Source organism: Paralichthys olivaceus, chromosome 3, assembly GCF_024713975.1.
Source record: "Paralichthys olivaceus isolate ysfri-2021 chromosome 3, ASM2471397v2, whole genome shotgun sequence".
NCBI classification, from domain to species: Eukaryota; Metazoa; Chordata; class Actinopteri; order Pleuronectiformes; family Paralichthyidae; genus Paralichthys; species Paralichthys olivaceus.
In genome coordinates this window covers 24,102,070-24,117,479 of record NC_091095.1, presented here as the reverse complement: position 1 = coordinate 24,117,479, position 15,410 = coordinate 24,102,070, and the positions used below count along the sequence as shown (strand labels likewise).

The window sequence follows — 15,410 nt, the reverse complement described above, 5'->3', positions numbered from 1 at the left end:
TTTTATGAAACTTGTATTGTGAACTTAAGAATTAAGTCACAATGATCTCAGCATAAACATGGCAGTTTTCTTTGAGTCATTACATTGACATGCTAACTATGACAATGCTAAGATACTGATGTTCATCAGGTGTACTGATAATGTTTACTGATAATGGCATTAATTTTGAAGCTGCACATAAAGCATCAAACCTGATTCATGTGCAAGATGAGGATTACCAAGCTTTGTGCTCTGGAGAAAATTAATTTTGGAATTAAATAAAATCAGTAATTAAGATATTTTAGTCTAGACCCAAGTTACAGAATAACCCTGTCATAATAATAACAGGTTCTTCATGGTTGTCACTTTCAGCCTGTTCAGACCCTGGCCCTGATCCTGACCCCGAGCTGATGGAACCCATCCAGCCGTCGGTTTCGGTTTCACCACATGGTCGGTTTGAACGACTCCAGGAAGATCCTAACTACATCTCCCACTTTACCAGAGCTCCCGCCCATAAAGGTCAAAGACGACTCCACTGCTCCCTGCTCAGGTAATTCAGGGACTGCCCATGTAGTTTTTGTAGAAGTCAAGTCAGAAATGATTTGCTGTATGCATTTAGTTGATCTGATTGATTTAGTTATACTAGGTGTCATATCCACTAAGTATTGATCATTTTAGGGACTAACTTTCTATGGACAAGGTGTGCCAAGAAAAAAAAAAAAGGATTAAATGGACTACAAAGCTGCTGAGAGGTATAGCCCTTTTAACAAAAGTGCCCAATTGCAAGAGTAACTGGACACTTGGAAGATATTTTATATTATATGGGAGATAACAAATCTTGGCAAATGGTTGCGGGTCCAAGACTTGATAGACGAATGTGCAGCTGTCTGAATAATTACAGTCTGAACTGTGACTGTGTTGTGACAATTAATTATGGTTTGAATAATAGTATATAATAATATACTATTGAATAATAGTAATAATAATATACACAAAACAAGATTATTGTTTTAAAGAATCCTTGAACTGTATATCTACGACAGGTTGAATAGCATAATCCAAAATATTGAGATGGCATTGTATATGACTAAACCAACCAGTCACCAAACTTCTCCTACACAACTTTATAGAGTTAAATACAGAGACAAACGTTTCTAATATCCCCTGAATTTTAGTAGATGCATGGTACAGTGATGGTTTTTGACTGCTGTATAAGCTGTTTAATAGAATCTGCTCATTTGAAGAGGGTTCTGACACCTACATTTAAAGGATAACATGTTTACACATGGAATTACATATTTACCTTTTCCATCATATAATTACCATCATGAATATGTTTTCATTGGTGTTTGTTTGTTTGTCTGGTAGGTTTACCCCAAAAAATATTTACGACAAATAATCAAAGTATAAAAACACATTAAATGACCCTTGATAGGTTTGTTCAGGCTGATGGGTGTATTTCTGTTGAGTACACACTCTTTTACACATAGTAGAAGTACCTCTAGCACATTCCCCACACACTGATCAATGTGACACAGCACTTGCAAGGATGAATAGGTTGCATGTTATCCACCTAAGCACCAGTGAATTCAAGGCCTGAATGATGGCCTTAGGTGTTGAGCGACTTGCACCAGCACAGACTCAGCAGCTATGAAAAGGCAATAGCACCCTGTCAAATGTCAAATTGCACATCAAGCACAAGTGCCATCTTACCTTTGAAGTACCTGAAGAACTCTGCTAGTCAGTGTTTCTCCATTTCAAAAGAAAGAATGAACGACTTAAGAAAGGCCACTATACCTGAGCTCCTGTAGCTAGAGTTCTTCCATGACCTTAGGAATACTATCTCGAAACAAACCTTCAAACTTGCATTGTCCTTGCTTTTTCTGGAGCATATACTAAACAAACTCATCTGCTAAAGAAATACCTTGAGATGCTGTTAAAAGTAATAAAAAAAGAAACAGCTAGTAATAGACTATAACTGATCTCTTCCGCATTGTCTCACAGGTACTTCCTGGCTGCAGTGGGGCTTTTTGTCCTGGGTCTCCTCATTGGCTGGTTCACTCACACGCATAGCGTCAAACGTCTTGTTCCCCCATCTGACAGCTCAGACCTGCTGGAGGAACTGCTTAGAGGAATCACAGCCGAAAAGATAGATGCTCTTCAGAAGTAAGTTCTTACGCTTATGCTAAAAATTATAATTTTCACCTTAATCACACAGATTAAAAACAAATGCAGGTACTCACACTAAAACCTTTTCGAATCATAGTGGCAAAGAGTTTTTCAAGATGGACTGTGGAAACTGATTTAACTGATTTAACTCCGAATAACCTCTTTGTGCAAATTGTAGTGCATCTATATGCAGCACTTTCTCTATCACTCACACAATAGCACCAAAGCCACAAGGGGATATGTGGGGTTAAATTCAGACACCTAGGCATGCAGAATTGGGGAAAGTGGGATTGAACCTCTGACCCTCTGGTAAATTGGTGACCTAGCCACAGCCAGGAGGTGTTGACTCGTTGCATGTTTGTGGCAAACATGATACAGAGAAAAATGGGCCAAGTGAAGACAACTGACGCAGGCATAACAAGAACATTTAGAAATACAAAATATCAGGAGTTTTCAGGAAGATGATGTTGGAAAAGTGAAATAATGCTGATGTAATGGTGATGAGTTCAGAGGTTGTTCAAAGGAGAGAGACGTATGAAAGCTCAGAGATTATAGTGCAATGGCCCGAGATTCAAGAAAACCATTATCGAGTCTGACCTGTTTTCTTGTAGCCAGGTGCTGATCTATTTATATCCAAGGATTAGGATGAAGGGAAAGACTCTGATATAAAAAAAGAGAAAGAATCGAAACAAGAGATAAGGCTACATACCAGGTGGCACATATTTTCTTTTTTTTTTTTTAAACAATGATACAAACCTCTATCAACCTGAACGCTGCCTTCTCCAAGCCAAAGGATCATGGGATGCCGGGGTGTATGTGTCTTTGTGAGATAACTGGCTTTGCCACTGAACTGAGACAATCATGTCACCATGGTTTCTGTATGAGTTTTCGCTGCTCTTCATTATTTATTTTCTCACATTTACATTTCAGGGTGCCAGAAACACCACCCACCACCACCTCACACACCCATCTATAATAACACTAGACCCACACACACTGCATCTCTGCCATCTGTGAGGATAATGGAGTGTTTGTTTCAGATGATGGATGACACAGAGAGACATACTAATAAAATTAAATGGTTATTTTCACCAGCTACTAATCCTCAGTTAATTATTACATCATTTGTTATGATTTACTTATCCGTGCCCTCTGTCTGCACTGTGTCAGATCTGTTTAAACTGTAACAACATGGCTCCCCATTAGGTTGTACCCTTTTACTATTGTGGCCTGTAGTTGACCTACACTGTACAATAAGCCACATTTTTCACAATGCAGAGGATTAAATTAGCTCGTTAGATGCTAGTTTCAACCCAAGCGTCCAGTCAAACAGTAAAATTTGGCCAGGTCATGTAATTGTTTTGTGCTGTGGGGTGGAAGAAACACTGCATCCATTAAATAATGGAGAAGCAAGCTTCTTACAAATTTAAAATCAGAAGCACCTATCATGCAGTAGTGATTTACATGAAGGAGCAAAATGTGTTAACAATTTAAAAGCAGAGAACATTGCGGGGGGGAACGTAAAACTAAGACTTTGATTTCTGGCACTCTCAAAGCTGTAGTGTGGTTCACAATTGCTAATGAAAGAAGGTATAGATTATACAATCTACAGGTATACAGTCTAATATATAAGGTCAATACACTTTTTTATCAAATGGAGGGATCGAGTGCATTGTTTGGAATGAGCTGTTTGCTTGTCATTGCCGTTGCACTCATTGTCATGAATGCACCGTTGGTGTGACTGACAACAGCACTTATGATGAAGAGTCAAGTTATATAAGGCTAATATTGAATGTATGGTGTGTCCAAAGTCACACCAAGTACAAGTACAACACTGCTCTTCCTTTGGCCCTCATCAATACACATGCCACATGTGAAAGCCAATAAGATGAACAGTACAGACATTACTGGAATTAGAAGATAGATGTCCTCTCATGGTCCACTCGCTGTTTGTCTCTGTAAGACAAACAAAATCTAATATATAACATAAAATTAAAGACTGGCCTTTTTCCAACCAAACTATAACAGATTTAAGAATTTACAGTGGACTACTTGGCAATTCAGTTCACAGTGGAACCACTTGGAGACACACCAATGATAACCAAACAAAGCATAATCTTGTACCTGACAGAACGTCTTCAATGTCCCTTTATCCACATCTGTTTTGAATGGGAGATAAATGTGTAAGTTAGTTTGGTTTGACTCCACAATTTATGTTTGAGCCACATTTAACTTTTCTGTAAGGTCATCAGCAGACAGTCCACTTAAAAAGAAAAAGAAAACAACCTTCTTTGTCATGCACAGCCAACCAGTTTCATTTCATTCCAGGTTGAAAGCTCAGTAATATATTTCAAGTAGGAGATTTTGAAGACATAATCATTCACAGGAACAACGCTGCGAATGGTTTGACTCATTGCACCAACAACGTTCCTCACCCACTCACTTTCCTTTAGTTGCTCACTTTATCAGGCACAGGAAATTGACAAATAAGGCTGCCTGAGCTACTCGGTGTTGAGTCTGGGAGAAGAGAAGTAAAAGTGAGACAGAGGCAAAGTAAAAGACACATGAAAGGAACTGTCAGGACTGAGAAAGACCTCAGAGAAATGGGGAGACTAAGGAGGAGATGGCGAAGGGGGAGCATATTTGAACAGCTTTGCATGTCTAGACAGGGGGAATATCTCAGTGTGAATTAATTGCTGCATGGTTTTCTGCCATTTTCCAGCATTAAGTGATTGTTATGACTGCTGCTGTATAGCTCTTATTCAAGGAATAACGATCGACATGTGCATTGTTCAGAACAGAAAGAGTCCTTGGCACGGATAGATAATCTATGCTTGTGTTAATGATTTTATATTTTCACTCTTTTTTGTTTCTCAAACAAAGGACCTCCAGTTTTTTTCCATCGCTTAATACAATGTCAAAACAAAACTTTCCTGTTTTTTTCAAACTTGCCACTGTAGAAACTTTGTGCACCCAAATTTACACTTCAAAGAGGTGAACGAGCATGCAGAGCTACTTTGAGAGAAACTGGATTAAGTTCAAATCCCTGGAAGATGTTTTCCCACTGTTAGTATGTTATCCTGTCTAATGCTTATTTCTCCTGCTAATTGTGGAGTGTATCTTATTTTCTCTTAGATTTTACTGAGTGGTTTACATTTTTTTTGCGGGGTTGTAATCCTTTAGATGCTGCTCATAAGGGCTGTATTTGTTACTGATTCTAGATGGATGACGTCTCATGGCGACAAATCTCTATCTAGCTCATATGGTTTTATCTGGTCGATATGGATCTTGCTGCGTTGGCACCAGAACAACAAGCACCATGGATCACTATCTTGTTATGGTTTGAGTCTTGTTGCTGTGCAGCTGTGTTTCCTGACTTCTCTTTTTTTAAATGAAGATGTATGCTGTTGCTAGAAAAAAAAAGAAAAAAAAGAAGTCCAACCTGGACCTCATTTAAACAGTAAAATTGATTATCGAGGTAAATGTTGGTTAGAGCTATTGCTTGCTTTTTTGCTTTGTGCTTGTGTGGACACATTTAGATGACTACCAGCAGTTTCATATATCAAACCCAATCTTGACTGACCTGAAATATGTGTAAACTGTATTTCCAGGGAAGTGGTGCATCTTCATTGGGGACCTGCTATTCCACTGGTTCAACCATTTAGCTTTTTTGAAATGATTCAAACCATTTCTGACGATTGTATCTCATTAAACTGCCTTCACCCCACTGTTATCATCCCACCCCAACATTCTGCCTCGAAGCAAATATGACACCATCTATGTGGAGATCTTGATCAATCTGTTGGAGGCTGAGTATGCTAATGCTCAATAGTGAATATGTAAAACCTATCAAATGTGTGTGGTGTTGAACTGCTTCAAAAATACTTCTAGACACATGTCATATGCAGGACATGAGTAGGCTGAGAATTTTTTTTTGTTAATAAAAGGGATAGTTCACAGAAAAATGTAAATGCACTCATTATCCACTCACCACTATGCCGACTGAGGGGTGGGTGGAGTGTTTGAGTCCACAAAACACTTTCGGAGTCTCAGGGGTAAACGGTGTTGCAGCCAAATCTGATACAATTGAAGTAAGTGGGGATCTCTTCAGAGATAAAAACAGAAAAAACATAACGCGCTCCATACTGCTCGTGTGGTGTCATCCACACCTCCATCGGCATAGTAGTGAGTATGGAAGGAGTGAATTTTCATTTTTCGGTGAACTATCTCTTTAAGGCGCATGCTTACACTGTAGTTAGAGGGAAATCTTGCAGGCTTGAAGAAGGGTATTTCTGGAGAGGGATGATGTCTTTAGTAGAAGTCAACTGTCAGGACCAGATGCATCAGAGAGACTTGGCAGAACCATGAGCAACATCTGCATTAACCTTGCAGATGTTGTCAAGTTAAGAGTAGTGTTGCAAAGCTTTAATCTGAGATGTCCTTTGAAAAACTTTACAAAGTCAGAAGTTGGTTCTATATGTTTAGTTATGTAATATGTATTGGCTCGCCTTCTCTTGACCTCTGTCCTGCCTAAGACAGGGGCGGTTGACTCTCTGTCAGTCTCCACAAACCTCTGAGTGAATCCTTGCAGATATATTTTGTACTTTCCTCCAGTTGTTATGTATTCGGCCTCCTATCTCAACCTTGGACTCCATGGTTACTGCAAAAGTGTGTGTCCTGTAACACAAATCAATAGAGGACCTGGTGGATCCCCCTTTGTCCTTGCTGTGTGAACTGGGACTCCTAAGGGAGAGGAAATAACCTGTGATTTCAGAAAACCTGAATGTAACCCTCACAGGTGGGTTGGAGAAGATATAACTGGATACAGCCTCCAAGTTAAAACTGTTCATTCCACTTCAGTGTTTGCTTTCCAGCTGATTATGCTCCTAATTGATTTTATGCAGTATAAAATGAATACCTGTAATTTGTTCTGACATTTCAAACACTTACACAAGGTTTTCAGTTTTTTTTTTTTTTTTCAAGGAAGCTGAACTACCCGTAAAGAAAGTTTGTGAAGAGCAAACAGCTGAAAGTAGGCTGAATGGAGGAGTGCTTGGTGAGATGACTTTACTGAGTCATGTCTCGGTAAAGGCATCAGGAGGCTTTATGGAGGCGCAGCCGCTTTAGGCACTAATCAGTGAGGTGGAGCTAGATTCTCACTCTCTGCTTACAGCCTCATTTCTCACTGTCCTCCCCACTCAAAGAGCTTGTTTCCTCAGAGGACTCAGGATTTAACCCCAGGTTAACACCACATATGGCTGTGAAGCAGTAATATGAACCACTTTGAAACTCAATACAAAGATTAGTGATGTTTGCCTCCATTTCAAGTTTATACAAGTAATAAAAACCTTTCAATCCTATGATGCAACAATGTGTAAAAACTATCTATGAGGATTTCACTATTCACTTTTTTTGGCTCATAAAATAAATATAAACAGACAACAAAAATAGAAATAAAATACCAAACAATTTTCCTATGGTAAATTGAAAGCTTCTCTCTTGGAAACAAACACTGACATGAACTCAAACAGGATCTACTGGGCTAAGATGCATCAGGTGGAGAAACAACTCCGAAAGAACTCAAAAGTCTGAGTGGGTTGCTCTGCAGTTTCTACGGACGTTCTCCCCCTGGACTCCAGGTACTGTCTGTATAATTCCAGGAGAAGTCTATGTGTCAACACAGCAGGGGATGTTTGATGAGGCTTCTAACAGACGTATAAGTATAACATTTTAAACAATGAGAAAACAAATATCTCCTGGTGAAAATGCAGTGTCATAGAAGACACAGACCAAGATCAAGGTGCTGTAAACAGTTCTGAGTAGAGATGTGTTTTGTTTCGGATGTGTGTGTGATTATAGAGGAGATCATTGATTTTATATTCTGAGAAACCCATGTTTCAAAGTGAATCATATCTTGATATCATTCTTCTGTGGAGAGCTGGTCAGGGAGTACTGCAGTGGCTTTTGACAAGGAAAAAACATCAATCAATCCATCAAATTGTACATATATAGCCCATATTTTAATTGCAACTTGCCTCATAGAGATTAACAAGGCGTGATCTCAACTAGAGTGAGGTAAAACTACTGAAAACAACTTTTAACATGTGATCACTAAAAACATTTCAAAGAAAACAGTGTCCAACATAAATTGAGAGATTTAATAACTTTTGAAGCATTTTTGCAAAAAGAAATAGAATCAATCAGTGACACGACTGATTCATTGACAGGTTAAGTTATATGTGAAATGATAATTAAGTGGACAGATAATGGAGGGGAGGGGCCTAGGGTTAATAGGGGTGTTATGTAGGGGAGTGGGAGACTTAGACTACATCTATACTTTGTTTGTGTATTTTCAAATTAAAGAGATCTCTGTCCAAACTGGCTTTTTGGCTCTGTATGCCTGCACATCCCTGCACATACTGACACACCCAATATTGCATATTAAGTGACCTCTCATGTACACTTGGCATGTGTCTGCTGGTGTACACAGTATTCGGTTGTTAGCTGCAAAAAGCTCTCGGCTACAAATGAGAAGAAGGAAAAGCAAAATGGTGACTTGACTCAATAGTTGTTTCCTTGTAAAATGCAGAATTTAACTGCACAGCAGCTGTTAGTAAAGACAACTGGGTCAACAATCCCTGTAATTGATTATCCATGTTGCGTTGTACACTGTAGCCAAGGCTAATACCTCTTCAGGAAGGGGGTAATCTGACAGGAACCTGAATCAGCAAAGGCTACATTGTGACTGAAAAAACCCAATCAGCAAGTGGTTATGAGTGTCTACATCATCGTTTCCACACATCCCTGTTTCTGCCCACCCTAACCCACCCAGACTAAAAAGCTGCCCTGGAGTTTTCAAACTAAAACTGGGACAGCTGCATTTTTAAAAACTTTCTAAAAGTCCAGGGGAAGTATGGACACCAGGCGTAGCAGAGTTGATGTGTTTTCAAATGCAAACTTCGTAGTGTGATTATAGCCTTAATTCTGGGTGGCTGACAGTCCTCCAGTACAGGAACCAAATTAAGGAAAGTACATCGGAAACACTGCTCAGTGAGGTCATGGACACCAGTCCGAGAGAGGATGTAACAGAAAGTATTAATAGCATCTCAGTCTCGATGAGCAGGTTTGTGAATAGAAACCTCTGTAGGTGTACATGTGTTTCTGAGCTATAATCCATCAGTCTACAGTTTCTATTCAGTCTCACTTTACTGATCACAGTCTCCTCATTAAAGCTCTTTTAATCACTGAAATCAGCTGATTAGGCTGTAGTGACTTTTTTTATTTCCATGATTGCATGAGCATTTCTCTACATCAGACATCCACTGATGGATTAACATGAGCGCCTTATAGGATGTAACCAAGTACCTAATAATACAGTTGATTTCAAGGTCACTCAACTAAAAAGGGAAAGAACATAATTATTCACATCTCCTTTATAATTATACATCAAATTTCTTCAACGACAGCTCCAGTCAATACTACCACGTATGTGAAAATGCATGTAACCATAGCAACAGCATGCTTCCTTTTGCACTGCCACCGAGTTGAAAGGACATCGCACAAACACAGCCTCGACGAAATGTGGAACACAGTAAGATTCACCTATGTAAGTGTGGTTGAATTAAATTGAACTGCACATGTGTTACAGTGTTCCTCACTTCTGCAGGTCATATAAATTATCCAGATAGGTTTGGGTCGATTGAAGAGCAGCTACGGTGATTTGACAAAATTCATCTACAGGTCTTGATGCAATGTGGATAAAAAAAATAAGCACCAGAGGGAGCAGTTGACGTTTGATAAAACATGACCTCAAGTGATGTAATTTGAGTCAACATCTGCTGGGGCTGCAAACTGCAATTTTGAAAAAAAAATAATTATGGGGTATAAAGTCAGATAGAGCTCACCAGCTCTCTGCAGCCTGCTTCTCATCTTTGCTTGTTGCTAGTAGTTTGCAGCAGCTGGCAAACCATACCCAAATCTTTGACTGAGGAGTTAGTGGTCAAGTTGCATCGTGGGTAAAGTAGGCACCCATTTTGGCTGCATAAAATGCATGAAATAAGAGAGTATCACTGGTTCTACTCAATTAATTGATCCTCTGGTCAAATCAAATCAAATGTATTTATATATAGCACGGTATCACAACAGACAGTTGTCTCAGGGTGCTTCACAAAAGTCCAAGATCTTGGTCCTCTGTTTCTGTTTGATAAAGTTCGGGAGTTTAGGAGTGAAAGGTCAAACCTCCGGTGTACTTCCTCATATTCTAAAGAGAGAAAGAGACATAAAATAGTACATCCATCTCATAAATGTATTACAAAAAGAAATAAGTTCTTACATATATTATTCTGAAAGAAAACATTTGAATATCTTACACATGGGAAACTGAGACTGCCATAAATAGTAATAGAAACTGAAATGGCTATTCAATTGATTTGTCCATTAGCAGTACATTAATCATGTTTTAGTAATCAGTGGACCTTGTAAGCAGACAACGCAACAACTGATACAACAGAACATTTCAAGAGGTCACTTTGTACTTGTTAGAAATTGCTATTGACATTTTATAGATCCGAGCATTGCACGATTAATCAGAACAATCACTGATTGATTTGATTCAGGGATTTTGTTTGGCTGGAATGCTGGATGACAAAATTAAGTCTGCAGAGGTGGAGATTCTTTGACTTTCTATTCTTTCTATGCACCAGGCTCTAAAAAACATAAACTCTTACTTTTTGTCATAATATATCTCAATGTCATCTTTTGCTACTCTCTCCTCAACACCACCCACATCTTTCATTTCCATGCCTATTTGAATGTGTTATAATAATATAATAATGCATATTTAGAAATATACTTCTGCAAAACTGAAAAAAAGAGGTTTAGAGTCACTTAAACGTGTATCAGCTTTCCTTGACTCGTCTAATATTTCTCTCACTCCCACATTTACAGCTTCATTTAAAATGACTGGCTTTTGATGCTGCACTCGTTAATGAACAGTGCACGGACTCTTCTATTAGGCAATTAAACTCAGAAAATGACGCTGACAAGACATCGACAATGACTCTGCTTGTAATGTGATTGGAAACATATGAGCACTCAGGTTAAATAACTTGACAAGTAGCGTTCCTTTATTTGAACACAGTTACATTAATTGGCTGTCTGAGCTTTCCTGTTAACCTGGGTTACATGACGTCTGTGTAGCGTGCAGACTTGCATTCAGCTGCATCTCTGTGCCTGCTTCTTGTGTGTGTGTGTTTGTGTGTGTGTGTGTGCGCAATGCAAGCTCGAAAGTCAGCCGCTGTCAAAACAACACTACTGGCAATAACATTGTATTTGGCGTTCCCAATAACATCAGACTTTGAATATGGCGAGATGATGCAGAATAGATGAATACAAATCCACAGCATAATAAGTGAGACAGCATCTGAGCTGAGATATTATGCAATTTGCAGCAGTTACATTTAAATTATTCTAATGTGCAATGTCCCAGTGTTTGTTGGTGGAATGTTGACAGGGTATATTTTATTCTCATGAAAATAATTTCTTGCTGATATGAAGGGGTGATATTGTGTGGGTGTGTGTGTGTGTGTGTCAGGGGAGTACATGGACAGGGGAACACAAGAAACAAATGAAGATGGAAAGGTTGAGCTGGGTCCGGGAAGTGAATACAAATAAAGAGAGAGAGAGCATTTTAGGCCATGGCACACAGAGTTGATGCAATGCAAAGTGGCAGTGTTTGCAGTAGCAGGGATTGGAACTGGTGACAACCATCATAAATTATGGGATGTATTAAAACCTTTTAGATACAAAAGTTTATTTTCTTGTCATTGCTTTATTGCCTTATGCCTTATGCCTCAACTGCCTTGTGGCTTTTAACTGAATACCTTACAGTAGACCTTGCAGATGAAACATTACATACTTGTTTCAGGACCGTTAAGAGCATGGCTTTTCACTGATGGAGGTCTGAGTTTGCTCAGTGGTCATGGTCCTGTCATAGAGATCGGCATCACAATTGAAAATCATTCTGTTCATGAAAGTGAGTGATTTGGGGTTTGTGTTGTTGTTGTTGTTTTTTCTGGAAACTCAAGACCCAACTCTGTTGATTAATACTTGTTAAAGGTACAGTGTGTAGAATTTAATGATATCTAGTGTTGGAATCACATGTTGCAGTTGTCATAAAAACTCAAAAGGTTTAGTTTGTCCAGTCTGGACTAATGTAAAAAACAACCTCCGTAGAGAGGGTCCCCTCGATGTAAATATAAAGGGGCTTTCCTGGGGTAAATAAAACTACAATTAATAACATTTAGATAAAATGGGGATTATTCTACATTCAATTTCTGCCAATAGTTCCCTTTCACCGAAATCTTACACACTGGACCTTTAAAATATCTATTTTATTTCAGATGAAGTAGATATTTTTTATATATTCCTTTCCCCCATGCTCTCTGCCAGCCAGCCTGTTCAGAAATTGTAATAGCAGCCAATGAGAGTGTGGAGGTAGCTGGGAGAGCACCTTCACCTGGACCAGAGGATGAATCAGTGCAGGTGAGAGCTGTTAGCTGATTGATCCTCTGGTACAAAAGAGAGCAGCGGAGCTCACAGAAACACGCTGGAGTTTATGTTAAATCTGATTCATGTTTACGGTTTGATTAATAAAAGATGCTGAAAAGCAACACCCTTGTCACTGGCTGTGTGTGGGAGAACCCCATGGTGTGGTCGACTGCCACAGAGTGCAAGACAGATTGTAATCCAGTTGCTTAAATCACCTCTGTAGGTTGTTTATGATGCGTTCTGTGCAAATGTTGATGCATCTGTCTTTCTCAGCCTCACACGTACATGATGTTTCGTCCTAGTGTGATTACTCGCAGACATTGATCCTGAGATATTGACAGCTGAAGTGACACTGAAGTGTAATTTCACTAACAAAAGTGACTGTAGTCATTTCAACATGTGCAGTTCAAGAACAAGCGACTTTTATATTCTTAATCCAACTTCTATCATGAGCCTGGTTTGAAAGAGAAATAACACTACTATACTCATTAGCCATTTCAGTCATTGGGTCCAGACCTTCTCTGCTGTTTTACTTTCACGCATGCACAATGCAGTGGGGGTTCTCTGCTCAGACACATTCACAGCAGCAACAGATCCTCGGCAGGATTCAGGTGATGGGTGGTGCAGCAGACAGAGGCAGGACATAATGTATTAATTCTGCTGCAGAGATCATGTGATTTTGTTTACAGCACATCGACAACAGCGCCGGGCCTTACCAACATAGATATATTTCTTTCTTGTGCCTCTCTGGGAGTTTCTGCAGACTTTGTACCAGGAGGCCCACTGGAAGAAAAAACCTCAGAAACTCTGAAGGCTTTCACACATACATGGAGCAACTGTCCAATGTATCCAACTGGATCTAGATTGTATCTGATTATGAGAAACAAATGATATAAACAGAGCCAAAACAATATATCAGCAGTTGTGAGGAAGTATAAATGTCAGGTCACATCTTGGCAATTTATTTACACAATTTCAGCATCTATATCGGCTTGCATCTAATAAGCTTAAAATAAGAAATTCAACTTATTGACTTCTTGGAGAAAAAATAACAAACTCTCATCTCTGCCTTTTCTCCATCAGTGAGATGCAGATGAATCAGTGGACTGAGATAAATAATTTATCCAAGGGCAACAAGTGTTGGTCAAAATTTAATGCAAGACTAGTCATCTGCATAATGAAAACTGTGGCTTGTGCATGCCGACATGAGTAGAGAAGAAAGAGGGTGCTGCAGCAGGAATAAATAAGTAACTGGGGGAGAGTGTTGATGGGGTTTTTGCTGAGAATGCATGTGTACTGCTCAGTCGAGACTGAGCTTCATTATGCAGAAATCCGAAATCTGTGGTTACAGCAAAGCGGTTACCAGGGATATGCCCCATATGTGTTTATGTATGCAGCCACTTCATCTATTTCTGGTTTGACTAAATATCCAATGTGCGTTTACATCATATGAGTGAGAATCCCTTTGTATCCCGTTACTTTAGAATCAAAGAAACCTCTTGATCTGTTTTCATTGGCTCTTTCCTTTTGTGCTGCTGCACGCAAAACACAGTTTGCCTCTGAAGTCATGTGAATCAGTGTTACATCAGCTTCAATCCACTAATCATCACTTAATCATGTACAGAAGTCGAATCCACAGGGCCTTGAGGTTTTAAACATCTGACACTGTCCAACCTTTGTATTCAAATTCATTCTAAACATGTTACCTCAACATTTTGATGGGAATGTGATGGAATAGAAACATCTTCATCATGATCTGGAACCTCATTGGCATGCATTGACACATCACTGCTACTGGTGGAAATTTTATTGCTGCATTCAAAGTTGTCATCAACCCTCGCTAGTGAAAGCACATTAATAGCCCACCCATAAACATGACGGTTAGTGGAAATCCAGACAGGGAGACTGTTTGCTTTTTATTGATGTGTTTACTCTTCCTTGCAAATCAACTGGACTGTGGGTGTTTCCTATTTGTATGAAATTAAGAAACCACTGAAAATATTCTGAGAATCAAATATTGAAGTCATGTTGGTTTGCAATGGGAAAATTGTCAAATGAAGTTGTAAGTACAGGAATGAAGCTCTGGCTAAGTGTTAGCTAGCTTAGATTTACAACAGTAAGGGATGCCAATGGCCATCCATCAATCATGCGTCATTGTCAACAGAAATGACTGACTACTGATGCTGACTACCGATAGTCTCTGCTGTTGTGCATTCAAAATTGTTATTGCAAATTAATCTCTAGATCTGCTACATCCAGTGGCTAATGTACAGGCATTTGCTGTAAATATATGGGTTATGCTATTTTAATAGACGTTTTGATTTACCTATCACAGCATATTGGAAGAATTGACATTGGTTTCCCTCGTGAGTGGCTAAAGGTTGCATTGGTATCACGCCGTGCAAGCAGAAACCTCATCACTTGTTGGTTGGGGTCTTGAGATATGTCACCACCACAGGCCGACACGTCATCACAGCCTGGAGCTGACTTGTCCCAGCTGCAGCTCAGAGCATCACTGCTCCTGGTAGAAAGGCCGTCACCATCAGTGGAAATGTCTTCACACTCATCACTGAAGTTAGGAATCTTATTGCACTTGATGGAAAAGTAATCAATCAACGTAGAAAGAAATATCTGTGTGGCAGTTAAAAAAAACTGCTTTACAATGCAAAACAGATGCAAAATGATAAAAGTCCAAAGATGAAGATAAAACATGA

General features: G+C 39.2%; 1 protein-coding gene across 1 annotated transcript in view; it reads left to right on the top strand.

Annotated features, from left to right (window-relative positions):
• Window positions 1-15,410, top strand: part of LOC109625321 (inactive N-acetylated-alpha-linked acidic dipeptidase-like protein 2) — a 428,309-nt gene that overhangs the window by 135,792 nt on the left and 277,107 nt on the right. Inside the window, exons 4-5 of the mRNA XM_020080522.2 lie at window positions 352-529; window positions 1,984-2,145. Of these exons, the coding sequence (XP_019936081.1) occupies window positions 352-529; window positions 1,984-2,145 (340 nt within the window). The remainder of the gene's footprint in view (window positions 1-351; window positions 530-1,983; window positions 2,146-15,410) is intronic.